We start from the raw sequence: 21165 nt of genomic DNA on the forward strand, positions 1-21165 counted from the left end.
CAAAGAAGTATGTCACCATAAATACACACAAGGGCTTGTTTACATCTAGTCCAGCTATCTTCCAGAGGACAATCGAAGGTGTACTGCAAGGGATTCCACATGTTTCCATCTATCTGGATGACATTCTGGTGACGGGAAGAACCGACCAGGAGCATCTGAGCACTCTGAGCGAGGTACTACAGAGATTGGAGAGGGCAGGGTTCCGGCTCAAGAGGAGTAAGTGCACTTTCCTGGGGAATGAGGCAGTGTTCCTGGGACACAGAGTGGGCACCACCGGGCTCCATCCACTCAAGGAGAAGGTACAAGAACTGCAGGACGCCCCTGCTCCTACAAATGTGGCTGAGTTAAAAGCTTACCTGGGACTGCTGAACTATTATAACAGGTTTTTACCAAACTTGTCAACTGTGTTAGCACCTCTTCACAAACTACTGTGCAAGGAGACACAGTGGCAGTGGGGAGAGGAGCAGGGGGTTTCATTTGAACAGTCCAAGAAACTGATGCTGTCGTCGGATGTGCTGGTTCACTACAATGAAGAGAAAGACATCATTCTCTCTTGTGACGCTTCACCTTACGGGGTGGGGGCAGTTCTTTCACACTGCATGGAAGATGGAACTGAAAGACCAATAGGGTTTATGTCCCGAACTCTAACACCAGCAGAAAAAAACTATTCCCAGTTAGACAAAGAGGGGTTAGCAGTAATGTTTGGGTTACAGAGGTTCCACAAGTACATATATGGCAGGAAGTTCACTATATGCACTGATCATAAACCTCTTCTCTCTCTTTTCAATGAAATGAAAGCAGTTCCACAGATGATGTCACCCCGGATCCAGAGGTGGGCAGTGACGTTGAGGGCATATGAGTATGTCATCGTCTACAAGGCGGGCAAGTACCATGGGAATGCAGATGCCTTGAGCCGTCTTCCACTGCCAGGCACACCTATCCGTGCAGCTCCAGAGGACAGAGTTTTGATGTTGGAGGACACTGACACGGCACTTGTGACTGCAGAGCAAGTAAGAACATGGGCAGGTAAAGATCCAGTACAGTCTAGAGTTCGAGAATATATGGTGAGGGGATGGCCACAGCATCCGGAAGGGGCTGACTTCACACCCTACAGTGTCAGGAAAACAGAGCTGAGTGTGCAGGATGGTTACGTGTTGTGGGGAGCACAAGTGATTATTCCACGGCCAGCACGACAGTCTATCCTAGAGCAACTACATCAGTGTCATCCTGGGGTCTCGCGTATGAAAGCCTTGGCTAGGAGTTACTTGTGGTGGCCAAAGCTAGATGAAGAGATAGAAAATCTAGTCAAGACATGCAGCACTTGTCAGGAACACCGGAAGGCACCAGCAGCGGCTCCTCTCCACCCCTGGGAGTGGCCGGATAAACCATGGAGAAGATTGCACTTAGATTATGCGGGTCCATTCATGGGGAAGCTGTTCCTCATAATCATTGATGCACATTCCAAATGGATGGATGTTTATCCTGTAAATTCTGCTTCCGCCACTACTACTATAGACTGCCTGCGTCAGAGCTTCAGTAATCAAGGGCTACCGGAGATCGTGGTGAGTGACAATGCCACTTGTTTTGTGAGTACAGAGACAAAAGAGTTCTTGAGAAAAAATGGCATAGTGCAGGTGACCTCGGCTCCATATCATCCGTCCTCGAATGGACTTGCGGAGAGAGCCGTACAAACATTTAAGGAGGTGATGAAAAAAAGTGCAGAAGGGAGTTTAGCAGCCAAAGTGTCACGGGTTCTGTTCAGCTACAGAATAACACCTCAATCCACCACAGAACTCTCTCCTGCTGAGATGTTATTAGGTCGTAGACTACGCTCCACTCTTGACCTTGTCCACCCAGACCTAAAAAGGAAAATGGAAAACAGACAAAACAAACAAAAAGAGAACCATGACAAAAGAACAAAGAGCCGAAGTTTTGGAGAAGGAGATGCGATCCTTACCAGGAATTTCAGTTATGGACCAAAGTGGATTCCTGGCTTCATAGACTCAATGACAGGTCCAGTATCATACAAGGTCTTGTTGGGAGATGGTAGGGTAGTACACAGACATGTAGATCAGATACTTCCCAGACAAGGGGAAATTGAAATGAAGGTTCCAGATGCAATGACTGAAGACAGAGTTGCCCCCAGTTATCCAAGTGCATCTGTGGTGCCACCACCAGGGACAGAGATAATTCCACAGGAACCTATCCGTCAAGAGGAAACCATCGTTGCAGAGTCAGATACTCTGAGCACTGCTCAGGAGCAGCTGGTGGCTTCACCACAAGCAAGCAGGGACTTTACTGTTAGATGTTCACAAAGGTATCGCAAGCCACCAGAGAGATTGATACTGAACTGTTAGATTTGTCAAGTATGGAACATGATGAATGGAGACTCCTTATGTGACCCTCAGGAATGGTTGTTTGTTAAGAAATTCATACTGAAATCTTAAGGGGGGAGGGATATAGTAATCTGGGATGTTATGATTAAGGTTATCCACCAGGTGGTGCTGTAGCCAATGCTGATACTAAGGTCAGAGGTTTGCTTCCTGTTAAGGTCAGAGGTTTGCTTCCTGTATAGGTCAGCACAAGGTGGAATGCCAGGGTGCTGATGCAGGCTGTCTGTAAATGTGTTTCCCAGTTGTTAATAAAGTACTCGTGTTAATTCTATGATATCGCCTCTTTGAGTTCTTGTTCCACTTAATGGATTTATCACAGTTGTCTATATGACAAGGTGCAATCAAGTGTGACTCCTAAATAGGAGGATTTTTTGGCATGGTTTACCTCTGTGCTACAAAAGGAGACTTTCAAAGCTTGGTTTGCTTATTTGGTGTTGAAGTGGAATGTCGAGGTGACGGTCTTTTGCGGATTTCGCCGAAGTCGCCATTAGCGGAAGTAGGTCCCCATCCTCTATAAATCACTGGTTTCCTCAGTGACAGGCAGATTTATGTCTTGTGTATTCAAGGCAATGTCATCAGTGTATACGAACTTGCGGGACCCTTTTTCGGGCAGATCACTGGTGTAAACGATGAATGACATGGGTGCCATGTGGGAGTCCGTTGTTCCTAGGCGTTAAGCATCACCTGGGCAGAGCACAGAGTAAAATGTGGCGGGGAGCATTGCACACTCCTTACAGAATCCGCCAGATTTTCTTCACTAATTTAAATGGAAGGAAAATCAGCTGGATTTTGTTACCCACGGGCAATCCTCCCAGCATGATTTTCTTGTTTGTTCTTTGTTCAGGTGATGCTTAATTTCCGGGGGTAAAAACAAAAATCTACCCCAATGCATTACATAAAGACCCAGAAGTTTTTTTTAAGTGTAATGCCACCTCTTCAAATAGGTGCTTATTACCGGAATACCCTGTAGCATGGCAGTTAATGAGGCATGAATCTACGCAGTGAGCAGATATATGTTCTGCAGCAATCCAGGATCATGCTACAAAGTCAATTAAGAACTATTTTGAATGATTTCAAAGTGTCTGCAGCTGTGGATCTTGGGGAAAGGGGTGGAAGTTAATATTATGGGCTGTCTGCCCGCCAATTGAACAGCCTGAGATATGAAGATGATGCAACCTTAATTCATCTTGTTTATTAGCTCCTGAGTGTGCTATTACCAGCTGCAATGGTGTATAACACTGAAGAATAGTTTGTTTGGTCTGATTTTAATGCATCTGACATTCAATTGCCTAGAAATTTGATTGCACCCGATAATGGGTGCGCAGGGGGCAGGACGTGGACTGCATGTGCCTGTGGGCATGGTCCCAGGCAGCAAGTTAAATTCGTGCTGGAACTTCATTATAATGATTCCAGCATGGATCCATCAGTACCAGCACTACTGATTGGCTGCACGCCTGTTTGGGGGGACGCAACATAGCATTTGCTGGTTTTACAGGTACGTAGTTGTCCATGACCTTTGCAACTTGATGCACTTTACACAACCTCATCCTGCAAAGGGTCATTGTGATGGAACAGATGCTGAAAAAAAGAACCTGCCTTAATCAGTGGCGGAAGAGAACCCCAGCTAGCAGCTACCTTCTATGAGCCTATCAATATGCAGCTTGCAGATACCTTTTTTTTTATTAGTTTATGGGATGTGGGCATCACTGGCAAGGCCAGCATTTATTGCCATCCCTAATTGCCCTTGAGAAGGTGGTGGTGAGCCGCCTCTTGAACCGCTGCAGTCTGTGTGGTGAAGGTACTCCCACAGTGTTGTTAGGTAGGCAGTTCCAGGATTTTGACTCAGCAATGATGAAGGATCGGCGATATACTTCTAAGTCAGGATGGTGTGTGACTTGGAGGGGAACTTGGAGGTGGTGGTGTTCCCAGGCGCCTGCTGCCCTTGTCCTTCTAGCTGTTAGAGGTCGCGGGTTTGGGAAGTGCTGCCGAAGAAGCCTTGGTGAGTTGCTGCAGTGCAACTTGTAGATGGTACACACTGCAGCCACGGTACACCGGTGGTGGAGGGAGTGATTGTTTAAGGTGGTGGATGGGGTGCCAATCAAGCAGGCTGCTTTGTCTTAGATGGTGTCGAGCTTCTTGAGTGTTGTTGGAGCTGCACTCATCCAGGGAAGTGGAGAGTATTCCATCACACTCCTGACTTGTGCCTTGTAGATGGTGGAAAGGCTTTGGGGAATCAGGAGGTGAGACACTTGCCGCAGAATACCCAGCCTCTGACCTGCTCTTGTTGCCACAGTATTTATGTGGCTGGTCCAGTGAAGTTTCTGGTCAATGATAACCCTCAGGATGTTGATGGTGGGGGATTCGGTGATGGTAGTGCCATTGAATGTCAAGGGGCGGTGGTTAGACGCTCGCTTGTTGGAGATAGTCATTGCCTGGCACTTGTGTGGCGCGAATGTTACCTGCCACTTACCAACCCAAGCTTGAATGTCGTCCAGGTCTTGCTGCCTGCGGGCATGGACTGCTTCATTATCTGAGGAGTTGCGAATAGCACTGAACACTGTGCAGTCATCAGCGTACATCCCAACTTCTGACCTTGGATGCAAGCTTGGTGTTGGACCTTGACACATTTCATAGACCACAGATCACAGGCTTTAACAGGGCAGCAATACAGAGTGCAATGCTAAAACATGGGCATGCCTCTGTATTTAGAAAGTAGATGAACTGTTGATAGAGTGTTGTCAATTCTCCCTCTGTGATGCTCCATCAAAATTACAGTAAAGTGCTGTTCAGATGGGATTCAAGGGGCCAGTAATTCCATTCCCAATGCGTGAGTACGGACGGGGTACTCACGCGTGTGGCCGGAGGAATTGCCGGATTCCAGCATGCACAGCGCATGCGCGGGAAACCGGCATTTCCTCTCCATCAAACTAAGGGGCTAAGAGGTCCAACGCGTGCGCGCAGGACTCTGCGCGCACGCGTTGAACTTCCTTCGTTTTGACAGGTTTGCGCGTGTGCAAGGGCCTGGACTTTTTGGAAATGAAAAAAGGAGGCGTAAGTAGTGGATTCTTGAAGGTAAGTGGTCTATTATTTAAAATTATTACATTTTTTCCACAGCTTCATTGTTTTTAAGGACTTTACAGTAAGGTAAGTTTATTTTTAGACCCGAATTCGTAAAAATAAAAAAATTTCAAAAATTTTATTAATTGTTTTAAATAGTTTTTTAAAGTTATTTATAGTTTATTTAATTATTGGGATGTTTTTTAAAATTTTAATTAAAGTTAAACTAGTCTTTTGGGCGCCCGTACTTTTCATGAGTTTGACAGTCTTTACTATCAAACTCATGAATGAGTTTCCCCTCCCCTGATTGGCTGCAGAGTGCTCACCTGATCCCAGCCGGCACATCGCACTAACTACGCCGCTGAACCGGGCCTGTGACAGGAAATGCAAGCAGGCCCGGGCTTCAGATGTCAGCGCGCAGGGTGAGTGCAGATCGGGGGCTTGCACGCGCGGCAAGCCCCCGATCCTAATTTCTGGCCCAAGGTAATATTCTAACACTAGACAAAGTATGAGCACACCTGGCAACCTTCCTGATCTAGTCACAACAACAACAACTTGTATTTATATAGCACCTTTAACATAGTCACAGGTGAGGCAGCATTCATTCTTTCTGCTATCTATGTCCAAGCTGCTCTTGTACTGCTCTTCAGAATGGGATGGCACTTCAGCATCTCCTACAGCAGGACCTTCAAAGTTGCATTCTGGACAGGTGTTGATTACCATCCTGGCCTTGCTGCAACCATTTCTATCCCTATATATATCCGATCAGTTGAATGATCAAGTGTTTCCGCTCTCAAGAATCCTAAGTTTCACACACAAGTCACAGCCTGCTGCTTACATCCACTCAAATATGCTGATCTCAGTGCGTGATTGTGGACCTTTACAGCTAGACAATTAACTGGTATGAATCTGGAAGGTTTCCAGGTGTGCTCATACCATTTAGTTGTGGTATAGAAGGGTGGATCTGGAAGTCTACTTCAAATTAAAATATGTTAATAGAATTAGGGGCACAGATTAAAGCTAACAAATGGCCAGTTTAGAAATGTCAGCTGTGGTTCAGTGGGTAGCACTCTCGCCTCTGAGTCAGAGGGTTGTGGGTTCAAGTCCCACTCCAGGGATTTGAAGTACATAAAGCTAGGCTGGCACTCCAGTGCAGTGCTGAGGAAGTGTTGAGTTATCCCTGGTGTCCTGGCCAATACTTATCCCTCAACCAACATAACAAAACAGATTATCTGGTCATTATCACATTGCTGTTTGTGGGACCTTGCTGTGTACAAATTGGCTGCTGTGTTTCCCACATTACAACTGTGACTCTACTTCATTGGCTGTAAAGTGCTTTGAGATGTCTGGTGGTCATGAAAGATGCTATAGAAATGCAAGTCTTTCTTTTTCTTTATGATGTCAGGAAGTTCTTCTTTACACACAAAGTGATCAATACATGGGATGCACTTCCACACGGGGAGGTAGAAGCACTAAGATAATTTAATAAACAGTTGGATACTGTGATAGGGGACTACAGAGTCTTTCTGGATTAGAGGAACAAAGGGATCTAGGGTAAAGATACACAAATCACTAAAGGTAGCGACGCAGGTAAATAATGCCATTTAAAAAAAAGCAAACCAAGCACTGGGGTTCATTTCTAGGGGGGGGGGAAATTGAAAAGCAGGGAAGTCATGTTAAACTTGTACAGAATCTTGGTTAGACCACACTTGGAGTACTGTGCACAGTTCTGGTCTCCATATTATAAAAAGATATAGAGGCATTGGAGAAGGTGCTAAAAAGATTCACAAGGATGATACCAGAACTGAATGGTTATACCTATCGGGAAAGACTGAACAGGCTGAGGCTCATTTCTCTAGAACAGAGAAGGCTGAGGGGTGACTGGATAGAGGTCTTTAAGGTAATGAAAGGGTTGATAGGGTAGACGTGGAGAAAATGTTTCCACTTGTACAGCAGACCAAAACTAGAGGCCATAATTATAAGATAATCACTAAAAATCCAATAGGGAATTCACGAGATACATCTGTAGTCAAAGTCCAGTAAGAATGTGGAACATGCTACCTCATGGAGTAGTTGAGGCGAATAGCGTAGATGAATTTAAGTGGAAGTTAGATAATCACATGAGGGAGAAAGGAACAGAAAGATATGCTGGTAGGGTTAGATGAAGAGAGGTGGGAGGAGGCTTGTGGAGTATAAACACTGGCACAGACCAGTTGGGCCGAATGGCCTGTTTCTGTGCTGTAGATTCAATGTAACTCAATGTAATGAATTAAGATGGGCAGAATGTCCTTCTTATATCAAACATCTCTTGTAATCATGTGACGTAAGCTATATTTTCTGTTCTGGGGGAGAGGATAACTGAGGAACCTAGACAATGTTGTAGAACATATCCTGCATTAATCACACTTCCTGGCCGGAATTTTCTTTACCTGGTAGGGTGCAGGCGATCGGTGTGGCAGGTCGGGACCCCATTCCCCATTTCATGCCGCTCCTCAGAGCGACTTTCCCTTAATGGCGCCTATTAAGGCAGCCCTGCACGTTTCCCAGTCCTATTAAATGGTGCGGGTCTGATGATTCATTTTCAACCGGGATATTTAAAGGAGCCTTGGCCACATTGCATTTGAAGATACATCTAGGATTGTGCAGACACTGTATTGCCGCATTTGAGTGGTGCTAAGCCTTGGAAAATTGACTGCATAGAGGCAGAGGGCTGCATTCAGGATCTCCGATGATTCCCTCCATATGCTTGTGGAGGGAGTGAGAGCACACAGGGAGGTCCTCTTCCCTTCTGATGGGCGAGAGAGACCACCGCAGCAGACCAAAGGAGCCTGATTGGAGATTGCAGAGGAGGTCAATAGCAGGGATGTTGTCAGGGTGCAGTGCTGGAAACATTTCAATGATCTCATTAGATCAGGAAAGGTGAGTGCAAAGCCACACTCACCTTCATCCTGCTGTGCCTCTCATCACATCCCCATCACTCTGCCTTCCCAAGCTTACCCCTGCACATCATTCTTCACACCAACATACCTGCACATCCGCCCATCCCTCTCTCTCTATCTACATTATCACATCTCCATCTCACTAGCCACCCCTCACACTCACCCTCATCCTAATGCAATCATACCAACTAACAACACACAAGGAAGTAATTTGGCATTGACACCCCTCTCCATCATAGTCTCCCTCTAAAGATGTAATCTATTCATTCCTTACACTCATTCAATCACTCCCACTCGAACTTCTTTTCTTTCCCTATTGGCAAGAAGAGAGCACGCAATAAGAGGGAGAGGCCCTCCATCATTGGCGACGTTAACTGCAGCAGAGGGGGTCACCCTGGAAGTATCAAGAGTCGCGGAGCAGCTGGCAGTGGGAGACGGAGAGAGGGGGTCCTCTCAGCAACCTGGTGACTGAATTACAACTCATACAACCACATAGCATACATCAGTCACTCACATGGGGACTAATGTCAGCAGCCAGTGAATGTTCATCATGTGCATAATGGTATCTGTACCCATTCTTGATATGACATTACTAAATCATCTCTTTACTCTCCCACAGCTCCATCAAGAGCCCCCCCCCGCCAATGCCCAGAAGGAAGAGGAAGACGAATCCTCAGAGGAGCCTCCAGCCTCTGAGGGTGCACCGTCGGCAGACATAAGCACGCCCAGCACCAGCACAGATACGCACACCTCGGTGGGTCCCACTCGAGATAGAGTAGTGTTGTCACCTGGTGTCTCACAACTCACAAGTGAGCAAGAGCAGATGGTGGAGACAGGGACAGCAGTGGAGACTCCTCGCCGGAGGACGCAGGACACTCCCAGCTCTACTCAGCTGCATGCAAATGCTAAGTCTCGGGGGCCATCCAGAAAGAGGGTGATCTTGGAGGTGCAGGAAGACGTGCAGGAGGTTTTGACAGGTTTTGCGAGCGTGATGTCTGCAAATATGCAGAGCATGGAAGAGTCCATTTCCAACATGAGCATCACCGTGTCGCAGGCGATGGCGACTGTAGGCTCTTCCATGGAAAGGATGGTCACCTGCATGGAGCCGCTAATGCGCCACTCTCAGGAGCACATGGTCTCTATGGAGAACAGATAGCTATCTATGGAGAATTGATGGCAGACGCTCATAGACCTCCTCTCTAAGAGGGATGTCAACGTAGACTTGTGTCCTCATGGCCCCACTGCTGTGCAGTAATGTGCTCTCCAGCTCCTTGCTAGCAGGGAAGTGCGGGTGGCCCATGAGAGGGATGATGGTGAGAGGGGACATGGAAGTGAGGGCTCCTCTTAAAGTGCTCACACTTCTCCCCCATTGCACCCCCCCTCAGTCAGAGTTCCACATGCCTCCTGGGATTGCGATGGCAGAGTCTGTCCCTGCACAGTTGCAGGAGGAGTAGTCTTTGGCAGACTCCAAGACCCAGAGGACGTCCGCCAAAAGTGTCTACGCAGTCGCAGCAGGGAAGTGAGCAGGCTGCCTCTACCTATGCTGAAGCCACAGGGGTTGCACCTCATTGAAGCACACGTAAGAGAAAGATGACACACAAGTAGATGCACAAGCGTAAGCACTTGGGTGTTTTAATAACTGTTTGTGTTAAACTTCAATTAATCTGATGTCACAGATAAAAATATTTATTTTCACCACTTTCCGGTCATGGCCAATTTTGTCTGCAACTTTGGAAGAGGCTTTGTGAATTGGAGTGAATGGTGAGACACAATGTTACCTCCAGCAATGGTGGTCAGTGTGAAAGGGATGGCTTGGTCATTGTAGGGATGCTTTATGGTGTTGCTGTGGGGTGGTGGGAACCTGGTGCAACATATGGCAGCCATATGGGTGTAATGCTTGAAGTTAAGTAAATCTGGCCATGATGAGCCCATCCCTGTCCTCCCAGGCAGCAATGTGCTCGGGTGCTGGTGAGATCTGGACCGCAGGTTCCTCCAGCTCCTGCTCCTCCTCATCTTCCAGCTGATGCTCTTCCTCCTCCTCATCTGAATAGGCTGTGTACTCAAATCCTGGCTCCTCATGCAGCGCTAATCCTCGCTGCTGTGCTCTGTTGTGTAGGGCACAGCAGACCACACTGATTCTGGAGACCCTGGCTGGTGCATACTGAAGGGCTCCTCCAGATCTGTCAAGGCATCTGAAGCGCATTTTCAGCATGCCTAATGTCTGCTCTATGACACATCTGGTGGACATGTGGCTTTCATTATATCTCTCCTTGGTGTCATCAAGGGTGTCATGAGCCACATCTTCAGTGGTTAGTCCTTGTCTCCAAGCAGCCAGCCGGAAAGTCTGTTTGGAGGTGTAAAGAGCTGAGGGAGGGTGGACTGGCGCAGGACGAAAGAGTCATGAGAGCTGTGAGGGAATTTGGCGCACACATGCATGATGATCTTCCTATTGTTGCAGACCAGCTGCACATTGAGGGGGTGGAAGCCCTTGCTGTTGACAAAGATTCCTGGGTTAAGATGGGGTGCCCTGATGGCCACGTGTGCAGTTGATGACACCCTGCACCCGTGGGAAGCCAGCTTGAGTGGCAAAGCCGAGCGCCCGCTCAGTAACACTGGCATCATCAGTGGCAAAGTTGATATAATTGGCTGACTTGTCAAACATGGCATCTGTGACCCATGTGATGCATCTGTGGGCGCCCGACTGCGAGATGCCGCAAATGTCTGCTGCAGATCCCTGGAAGGAGCCTGAGCGATGAAGTTGAGGGCACTGGTGACTTTGACAGCCACTGGTAAGGCATGTCCACCCACTCCTCTGGGCTGCAGGTCTTGTTCCAGTAAGCTGCAAATGTCTGCAATGACCTAGCACAATAGCCTGAGCCTCCTTTGGCACTGCTGCTCAGTCATGTTGAGGAAGCTCATCCTCTGCCTGTATACCCTGTGTTGGGGTATCGTCTCCGGCGCGGTGCAGCCCTGCACTGGTGTCCTCTGTCCTGTGCAGCATCAGGTTGTTGAGGAGAAGGTTGATGGTGTTGTTGTTGGTGCTGCTGGTGTGCCTGGTGCTGCTGGTGTTGGGCTCATCGTAGCCCGATTCTGAGGACCAAGGTGAGGCAGTATGAATGGCACCCATTCTGATGTAATAGAAGGCAGGTCACGTAGAGATGAGAGAAGCAATTTATCAATAGTGTGATAGGTGGTACCAATGAGGTGACAGTGGGTCCCGAATTTGCTGAAAACACTTGCAATCGTTAGAAAGCTAAACTTGTGCTGACATTCACTCAGCAACAGCATCTGCCTTAGGAAAGTAATCAGGGGTCAAGTGGGAGCATTTATTGTGCTTTCCATGCTGTGCAGTAATGAGTTCCATCAATGGCCACTGTACTTCCACCTCAGGTTCACAGATGTGGTTCCTAAGCTGCGTGATTCCCGTGCTCATGCAGTGAAATTGGAAAGGTAGGGTTAAAAAGACGTTGAAGGGTCTGACGACTACCTAATAATTTTTTTAATTAGCTTGGCCACCTCTGCCGTTCGGGTTGCAGCCGTGCTGGCAAATGTGCCTGAGTGAAACGTGGCGGGATGATGGGGGTTCCCGACCCGCTCCGATTTATTTCAACATTCACTCCTGACCCGCCTCCAATCCCGCCCATACGGACACAAGAAAATTCCGGCCCCTGTAATGCAGCAACATTGATATTAGCTGTGGAGAAATCTACAACCCATGCTGGACCTGAAATTCCAGAGGGTATACCACCATAATTCCGGCAGGAGACCAGCAGAACCCCCAGGGAAATGGATGTTTATGCCATTTCATGGGGTCCACCAATCTCCCACTGGAGTTATGGCAGGTGATCAGTGGAAAACCCACACCCCCACACCCCCACACCCCCAGACGCCACCACTCCCCCATGGAATTTCCAAGCCGCAATGTCTGAATAGAATTTGATGAATGGTGGTAAACTGCTTTTAACCAGTGGTTAGAATGGCCTGGCACACTCTGGCATGGCATTCCATATCATGAGTTAAACACTGCTTTTTCGACCACAGAGCCATTTTTACTTAAGAACTGTTTGACCAGTTTAACCACTGTTTATAAGAGGAGAGAAGTGGGAAGAAGTAAAAATAAGAGAACACCAGTTACTTTTGAAAGACTAAATCAATTTTCTTTTACAATTTCAATTCAGAATTACTAACACCAGAGAAATGTGAAGCAATTCTCAGAAATATGACTACAACTTGTGAGAATAAAAGAACATGTAAGAAACCAAAGTAAGTTTATGTGCTTTGAGCCAATTATTTTTAGTGCTGTATGATCAAGAAATATAACCTGCATTTACAATTGAAGACAGAATTGGGATCAGTACAGAACAGGCCACTTATGGATGTTGTTATAGTGATCTATCATGCTTTCAACAGCTTGTTTCAAAAATTCTAAATCAATCCTAGCCCAGTTGGTAAATGCACTGTGCAGTGAGGCCCTGTATGACACAAAGCAAGAAGGACCTGTATTTCATCCCTGGCCTGTCCTGAGTTAGCTCAAAAATAACAACAGAAAATGCTGGAAAAGCTCAGCAGGTCAGGCAACATCCGTGGACAGAAATTTGAGTTGACGTTTCGGGTTTTGATTAGCTCATCTCAATTTGAGTTAGCTCATCTCAGTTTGTGCAGCAGTGGAGTTAGTACATCTGCCCCCAGTGGTCTTGGTCTAGTTGGGGGGGGGGAGGAAATCAGTCAGATTTCCTGGTCACTACCCACTGAACCCTGTTGGAAAGTACACATATATAGATGTGGGAAGAGGGCACAATCAGGCTTGATTAATATGCCCCCGGCAGTCAAATAGCTTGCTGACATTCCGGCCTCAATTTTTACAGGGGGGCGGGAAGGATGCGTGATAGCCCGGTAACAGGTCAAGGATGTGGAGGCCCTGCCAATCTTAATGGCAGAGCCTCATTTGAATAAATATTTGCAGTCTCACCCGACACATGGCCAGATTGACTACCTGACCAGCCGGTGGGAAAGGGAATTTGGCCACAGCCATAGACCTGTGGGAACAGTCCCCGGTACTCAATAACTGGTGAGCTCATATCGCAGTGGGAGAGGGAAGCTGGACAATTGGGGTAGGCTGGGATTTACTGGGGCTGGGGATTCCCTGAATATTGTGGGGATTCTAGAGCTGAGAAGGCTCAAGGACCCCTTGAGGTGCCTGAGGGGGAGCACTCCTGTTCCTCCTGGCCCACAAGGAGTTCAAAGACAGGCAGAGTTTTAAAACTTACCTGGGCCTCTTCTGGCCAGTTGGGTCCTGCTGCCTTGTTGCTGCCGCCAGCCGTCAGACAACTTGAGACAACCCATGCGTGGATCTTAAAATTACTTTGGGATGTCAATTACATCACTGGGTCACGACTTTTGAATCATAAGTAGGCCCCCTGCCTGCTTTTAGCGGGAGCCTCGTCCAGGGCCTGAATCGTGGTGCGTTGGAGGCGGAATCTAGAATTTTAGGATTTTAATCCCATTGCTGTGTTTCAGGGTGTGGGAGAGGGGATGGGGTTCAAATCGAGGCCTGCTAGGCTCACACAAGAAGCATAGCCACTTGGGTGAGGTGGCAATAGGCTGCTGACAATGGTGGAATTAAAACTTAGTGCAAGTCACCTTCAGGTAAGATGGGGAAAGAAAAATAACGCCTAATAATTTTCTGCATTTTTGCTAATGCTTAGGAAACCCTTGTATTTTCAAAAAATGTCTTCAATCATTGAACATTTTCTTCATCAAGATTAATGTCAGTCAATACCCCATGGGACAGCAGCCAGCCGTACCTCAAACCCACCTTTTAATTAAAATAGTACAAATACATATTATGTATTTAGGCTGACTGTTACTGACACGCCCACCCTATTCTCATCACGCTGGCTAGTATTTACAAAGGGCCTTTTGTTAAGTCCGTGAATGATTGAGACACGGACTAGCAGGAGTGAAAACAAACAGATCTTTACTGGTGGAAGGCAATAACGAAACTAAACAGAGGCTCTCTAGCGCCTTTTATACAGGGGTGGTCACTGCCGGTACTGCAGTCTGAGACCAGTTATTCTCTTAAAGGTACATACACAACAATTCCTCCCCTTTTAGATAAACAGTACATAACATTCATTTAACAACTAAATGATAACGAATTACAATCACAATTACTGTTACTAGATACAGTGGTTAAGTTTAAGCAATTATAAGTTCAGTCTTTGAGGAGGCTTCCTGATTCTGTCTGGATAACGCCTCTTTGGGGTAACAGGTTCTCCTGGCAATGTTGAGTCGGAATCAATGTCGTTGTTTGGTTCATCTGCTTCCAATATTACCGGTTCTGCGGTAGCTGCAATTGGAACATCGATTTCATTACTAGGTGTATCAGATCGTGGTGTGGAGTTGACGTTTTCCAGTGACTCTAGAATCTGGTCAGCATGGCGTCTTACAATGCTCTCCCCAACGTCCACGGTATACATGAGAGGTCCTTGTCGTGTACAAATCGTTCCTGGCTGCCATTTCTCAGTGCGGTAGTCCCGGGCCAAAGCTGGTTGACCTATCTTAAAACTCCTGGTCGGCCTTTCATTCATATTCTGAAACTGCCTGTTCTCCACATCTCTTCGGACGTTTGGCTTAACCAAATCCAAGCGGCATCGTAGTCTTCGATTGAAGAACATCATGGCTGGAGTTTGGTTGGTAACCGCATGTGTCGCATTCTGGTAGGCAAACAAGAAGTTGTCCACCTTGTGTTGTAGGGGTATATCTTCATTACACATTGCCTTGATAGCCTTCTTGAATGTTTGGACAAACCTCTCGGCCAATCCATTAGTGGCTGGATGATATGGGGCAGATGTGTAATGCTTAACACCATTGTTCTTTAAGAACCTCCGGAACGCTTCAGACACAAACTGTGGTCCATTGTCAGAGCAAATCTGTTCAGGCAGCCCATTCCTGGCGAATATGGTTCGTTAAACTGTGATAGTTTTTTCCGTGGTGGTTGAGGACATTTTTATTACCTCTGGCCACTTTGAATGTGCATCCACCGCAATTAAAAACATCGAGTCCATGAAGGGACCAGCAAAATCAATGTGCACCCTTTGCCATGGAGATGAGGGCCACTCCCATGGATGCAGAGGAGCTTGTGGTGGGGCGTTTTGGACCTTCTGGCATCCTGCACAGCTCTTGGTCATCTCTTCGATTTCTCTATCGATTCCCGGCCACCACACAAACGCTCTGGCTAAGCTCTTCATTTTTACCCCACCCAGATGACCCTCATGAAGCTCATTGAGCCCTCTATCCATCAACTTAGGTGGAATTACTACTCTGGATCCACACATCAAGGTTCCTCTGCACACTGACAGCTGTTCTCTTCTCGGCGAGAATGCTGGCAGCAGTGGTTCGCCATGTGCTGGCCATCCCTTCACCGTTAAATCATAGACCCGTGATAGTGTCGGGTCATTCCGTGTTTCCTTTTCTATGTTTGCATTCATCACAGGGAGACATTCGACTATGGTCGAGTGGAATAACTCCATTGGATCCACTGCAAGGTCTTCTTCTTCCACCATCGGAAACGGTAGACGTGACAATCCATCAGCATTTCCATGCTGTTTAGTTCCTTTGTACTCGATGTCATATTGGTGTGCCCCTAGGAAAAGGGACCATCTCTGCAGCCGTTGTGCTGTCATTATCGGTACGCCCTTCTGAGGGTTGAAAATGGAGACAAGAGGTTGATGATCGGTTAGTAGAGTAAATTTTTGACCGTGCAGATAGTGATTGAACTTCTTCACCCCCCACACTAGGCTGAGGGCCTCTCTGTCAATCTGGGCGTAGTTACGCTCGGCAGAAGTTAACGAGCGTGACGCAAAAGCTATCGGCCTCTCCAAACCATCAAGGAATTTATGTGACAGTACCGCCCCAATGCCGTAGGGAGACACATCACACGCCAGCCTGATTGGCAGTGCTGGGTTGTAGTGAGCCAATACTTCCTTTGAAGTGATTAAGTCCTTACTCTTCCGAAAAGCACATTTACAATCATCGTTCCATTTCCATGCTACCCCCATTCGTAGCAGGGCGTTCAGTGGGTGCAGAATTGTCGACAAATTCGGCAAAAACTTATGATAGTAATTCACCAACCCGAGGAATGACCTCAGTTGCGACACATTTTCAGGCGCTGGGGCCTTAACAACCACTTCAATTTTGTCAGGGGACTTATGTAACCCCTCTTCATCAATCACGTGGCCACAATACGATATCTGTTTCTTAAAAAATTCGCACTTGGGGCGGTTGGCTCGCAACCCATGTTCCCGTAGTCTAGTGAGCACCTGTTCTAGGTTGTTAAGGTGTTCACTGTCATCTTCACCTGTTACAAGGATGTCGTCCAAGTAACACTGAGTCCCCGGAATCCCTTGCAGGACTTGTTCCATCGCTCTTTGCCATATCGCCGGAGCCGATGCTACTCCGAATACCAATCGATGATACTGGTAAAGACCTTTGTGAGTGTTTATCGTGAGATACTTCCTAGAGGACTCTTCAACCTCCATCTGCAAATATGCTTGTGCTAGGTCAATTTTTGTAAAACGCTTCCCTCCAGACAGTGAGGCGAAGATGTCTTCTATCCTTGGAAGAGGATATTGTACTGTGTGAAGGACAGGGTTCACCGTCACCTTGAAATCCCCACAGATGCGAATCTTCCTTGGCTCTCCGGACTTATTGCTTAACGTTTTCTTCATGACAGGAATGATGGGTGTTGCCCATTCGCTCCAGTCGACCTGAGACAACACGCCCGCCTTCTCCAGATTCTCCAGCTCTGCCTCGACGGCTGGGCGAATTGCATATGGTACCGGTCTCGCTTTGAAAAACTTGGGAACTGCATTCTCTTCTATTTTTAACGAGCCGGTTACGCCTTTAAGCGTGCCCAGTTCTTGTTGAAATACCTCTTTGGCGTTAGCTAAGATTGTTGACAATCATCCAGGAGTGACGTCTTCATCTTTTTTACCGTCCACCGTCATTGCATGAATGGAATGCCAATCTAAGTTTATCTTCCTGATCCATTCCTGTCCCAATAACGGTGGTCCACCATTTGGCAGTATGTAGAGATACAATTTCCGTATTTTCTTGCCATTGTATTCGACAGGCACCCTTATTTTTCCTCTGGGGTATACTTTTTGCCCCGTATACGTCGTCAAGACGATGGATGTCTCTCTCAAGGGTATATGTGAAAATAGCCGCTCGTAGTCTCGTCGATTCATGACGGTTAGCGCTGATCCTATATCCAATTCCATTTTAACTTGGGACCCTGCTATCGTGAGAGTGACCCAAATGGTTCGGTGATCCTCTTTTGCGATTACATTGTGAAGTTTGAGACAGCTTAGTCTCCTGTTTCCGGATTCACTATCGCTCATCTGGTCTTCGGAACTACTGTCCGTCATCTTTTGTACTTTCTTGTACGGTTCCTTAGTAGCCTTTTTGTTGTCGCTGGTCTTCTTCCCAGACCTACAAACTCGTGCAATGTGTCCAATCTTCCCGCATTGTCTGCATATTTTGTCTTTGGACCAGCAGTCCTTCTGGTCATGGTTAGTTCTGCCGCAGCGATAACATTTTGCAAATCCCCGTGTCATTTCGTGGGTGCCGTATTCCTGTGGTTTTTGTTGAATTTCTGCAGCTCCCCTGGCTGCTGCTTCATACGATACTGCCACGCTGAAAGCCTTATCTAGCGTCAGCTCTTTTTCTGAGAGTAACTTCTTCTGTGTTCCTTCACTCAGGAGTCCACAGACAAATTTGTCCCGTAGGGTATCTGCCAGTCCTGCTCCGAACTGGCAGTGCTTTGATAGCTTGCGTAGTTCTGTAAGATACTCAGCATTGCTCTCATCTTTGTGCTGAGTTCTCCTGTGGAATTTAAATCTTTCTGCTATCAACAGCGGTGCAGGGTTTAAGTGTTCCTGTAGGACAGCAACAATTTCGTTAAAACTCTTCGCCTTCGGTTTGGCTGGCGTAATCAGGTCCCGCAATAGGCCGTACGTTCTAGCACCCATTAGGTTTAGCAATATCGATGCCTTTTTCCCCTCCGCTATATCGTTTGCCTCGAAATATACCTCGACTCTTTCCACATACGTGGTCCAGTCCTCTAATGTATTATCAAAAGCAGTGATACAGACAGTTTTCGGCATCTTGCAAATCTAAAATGGCGCCTCCCGCGCTTTGCCTTCTTCCCCGATTTAACAAAATGGCGCCTCCCGCGCTTTGCCTTCTTCCCCGCTGTTGTTAGCGCTGCTTTCCACGGTTTCTTGCGCGTATTCTTTTTCTTTTATTATTTTCCCGTCGTGGAGCGGACCCTCTGGGACACTTCCCTCCCTCTTCTTAGGGCCGAACGCTGCCCGGCTTCGAAACACCAGCCGCGCCCTGTATGCTCCATCCTCTCTCTCTCTCTTTGCTTCCCGACTCGCTGCCCGGCCCCGTTGAAAGGCCACCCGATCGAGCTTCAGCCCGCCGCAGCCCAGGAAGGATCAGAGCACTACCTGCCACCAGCCCGATTAGCTGGGAAACCACGGACCGAGGAACCCAGCCTGGCTCTGGAAAGTCGCTCCTGCAAGTTTTTAACCTGATGGTTGACGGTCGACGCCCGTTTCTCGAGTTTTAATGGACTATATTTTTTTTTTTTTTTTTTTCTTCTGGCTCCGACCTTCAACAACGTCATCGGAGCTGCTGCTGAGTTGCAGGTAAGTACGTTTCTTACTCGTCGCCAGTGTTAAGTCCGTGAATGATTGAGACACGGACTAGCAGGAGTGAAAACAAACAGATCTTTACTGGTGGAAGGCAATAACGAAACTAAACAGAGGCTCTCTAGTACCTTTTATACAGGGGTGGTCACTGCCGGTACTGCAGTCTGAGACCAGTTATTCTGTTAAAGGTACATACACAACACCTTTTACATTGCCCATTTGTTTCCTTCCTTTTTAGGGGCGTGTCATCTGTGTGATGATCACTCCTTTTATGGACTCTGTTAAAGAATGTGGCGACCCAGTTACTGTGTCAGTGGATACACAAAGAACTAACTCCTCTTATTTATTTCATTGAAACTGGCTCCCTTGATCTGGCAGCACATTTGTAGGCCTACATTTTTGTGGGTCTATGACACAGCTGATTCCTGATAGCAGGAAGGGGTGTATTTATACTACGGAATGCAGCAAACAGAGGGAAAACTATGCATCTCCCATCGGGGGCGATTTTAACCCTACTCGCTCAGCAGAAACCTGACGGGTGGGCAGTTAAAATCGCCCCGGCTCTTACCTGTCCAAAAGCCGCCATGATCACATCTCCAATTTTAGCCTGCTCTCCTGAGCAGACAGCAAAGTCACATGGCTGGAACCAACATGGTCCTTCTTTACATATGCATGTTGCGGGCCAATGACATCATTGCGACCCAACTGTAATTTTAACTCTGGCCTGAGTGGGGAATCCACCTGGAGTTAAAATTGGGGCATGGTTACCAATACTTGGGGTTGTAACATTTGTTACAATTTACGCTGTCAATGTCGTCAAATTCAAGCATTGGAAATATTGTTACTTGTTGAGAGAATCAGTGGTCTAGATTGCAAATCCACTTAGAAGGACAAAGCTGGGTTTTCGTTCTGCAGTGAACTGCAGAGTAAAAGGTTCCACTTTTCACAAAAGGACAACGACTATCACTGAAAGGAAATGGCAGCTCTGTACTGATATGGGACATTCACTATGACATGCAAATTGCTTGCCTCACGCAGAAGCCACATTAATGGCTGGCATGGGAAATTAAAACGTCACATAGGTACAATGGCTCTTCTGTGTATGGCGGTCACGGTATAGTATTGGAGCTGAGCGGAGGAAGAAAATTTGAAAAAAAAATCAATTACCAAATTCTGACAGCCCCCACTTGATGAGCAAAAAGGGTTCAGCCTCCTTCCCAAAAAAACAAATGGAAAAAAAAATCCTTGTTTCCGATGTCCATAATAATGAGGGCAGAATGTATGTTATGCTGGGAGGAAGTGCAGACTGCTTCTATCCAATTAATTTGTCCATTATACCTGATGCAGATTTAAACTTGACACTGATTATTATACATTGGTTACTAGAACCTACTGATGCACCAGTCACCCGCCTGTTTAAACCTACTCCTATGCCGGTGAGTGAAATGCGTGTTGAATGTAACACCAGCTGGTTATTTTAAATAGTACTGATGAACAGAGAGGGTGGGTGGAGAGAAAGACAAAGGGAGAAAATAAGGGAAAGGGATCAAAGAACAAAAAAGTGAAGAATAGAGATGAAGCCGGTAACTAGTTGCACTTTCTTTCATTTAGACAGCTGTAATTTCACCATTTACACAACTCGGTTTGTGTATTTTAATATCTCATCTTGTTACAGATTACTCAGGAAATGCTTGTACCTGGCATTTAGGTGTAGGGCTTTAAAAAACGATGACATCACAGAAATAAGCCCAAAATTTAAACTTCATACCAGAAAAAGTGGCATCTCAACATTTAAAGGAATCAAACTAAGTGCTAATTCTTCTTGGGTAAGTGATTTGTACTCACACTGTGCCCAAATATGCTGCAACTACATGTACAACAAATCTTTAGATCTCTGATCCAAATGTTCATAATGTAAACAAGGTAGAAAGGAATGCTTGCCTTGTAAGAGCAATCTAATGTGATTTCTAACATATTTTATATAAATTTCAAAATTCACATTTGGTGCTGACATCGTTTTCTTAATATGTAATTAATTTTAACATACTTCTAAGAGCA

At 46.6% G+C, this 21165-nt stretch overlaps 1 protein-coding gene across 1 annotated transcript in view; it reads left to right on the plus strand.

The window, feature by feature from the left end:
- LOC147116328 (adhesion G protein-coupled receptor G2-like) overlaps positions 1–21165 on the plus strand; it is a 162579-nt gene that overhangs the window by 64881 nt on the left and 76533 nt on the right. Inside the window, exons 5-6 of the mRNA XM_085991184.1 lie at positions 12568–12652; positions 20783–20933. Of these exons, the coding sequence (XP_085847310.1) occupies positions 12609–12652; positions 20783–20933 (195 nt within the window). The 5' untranslated portion in view covers positions 12568–12608. The remainder of the gene's footprint in view (positions 1–12567; positions 12653–20782; positions 20934–21165) is intronic.

The sequence above is a fragment of the Somniosus microcephalus genome, chromosome 6, assembly GCF_052327205.1.
Source record: "Somniosus microcephalus isolate GS21.2 chromosome 6, FLI_Smic_1.0, whole genome shotgun sequence".
Taxonomy (NCBI): domain Eukaryota; kingdom Metazoa; phylum Chordata; class Chondrichthyes; order Squaliformes; family Somniosidae; genus Somniosus; species Somniosus microcephalus.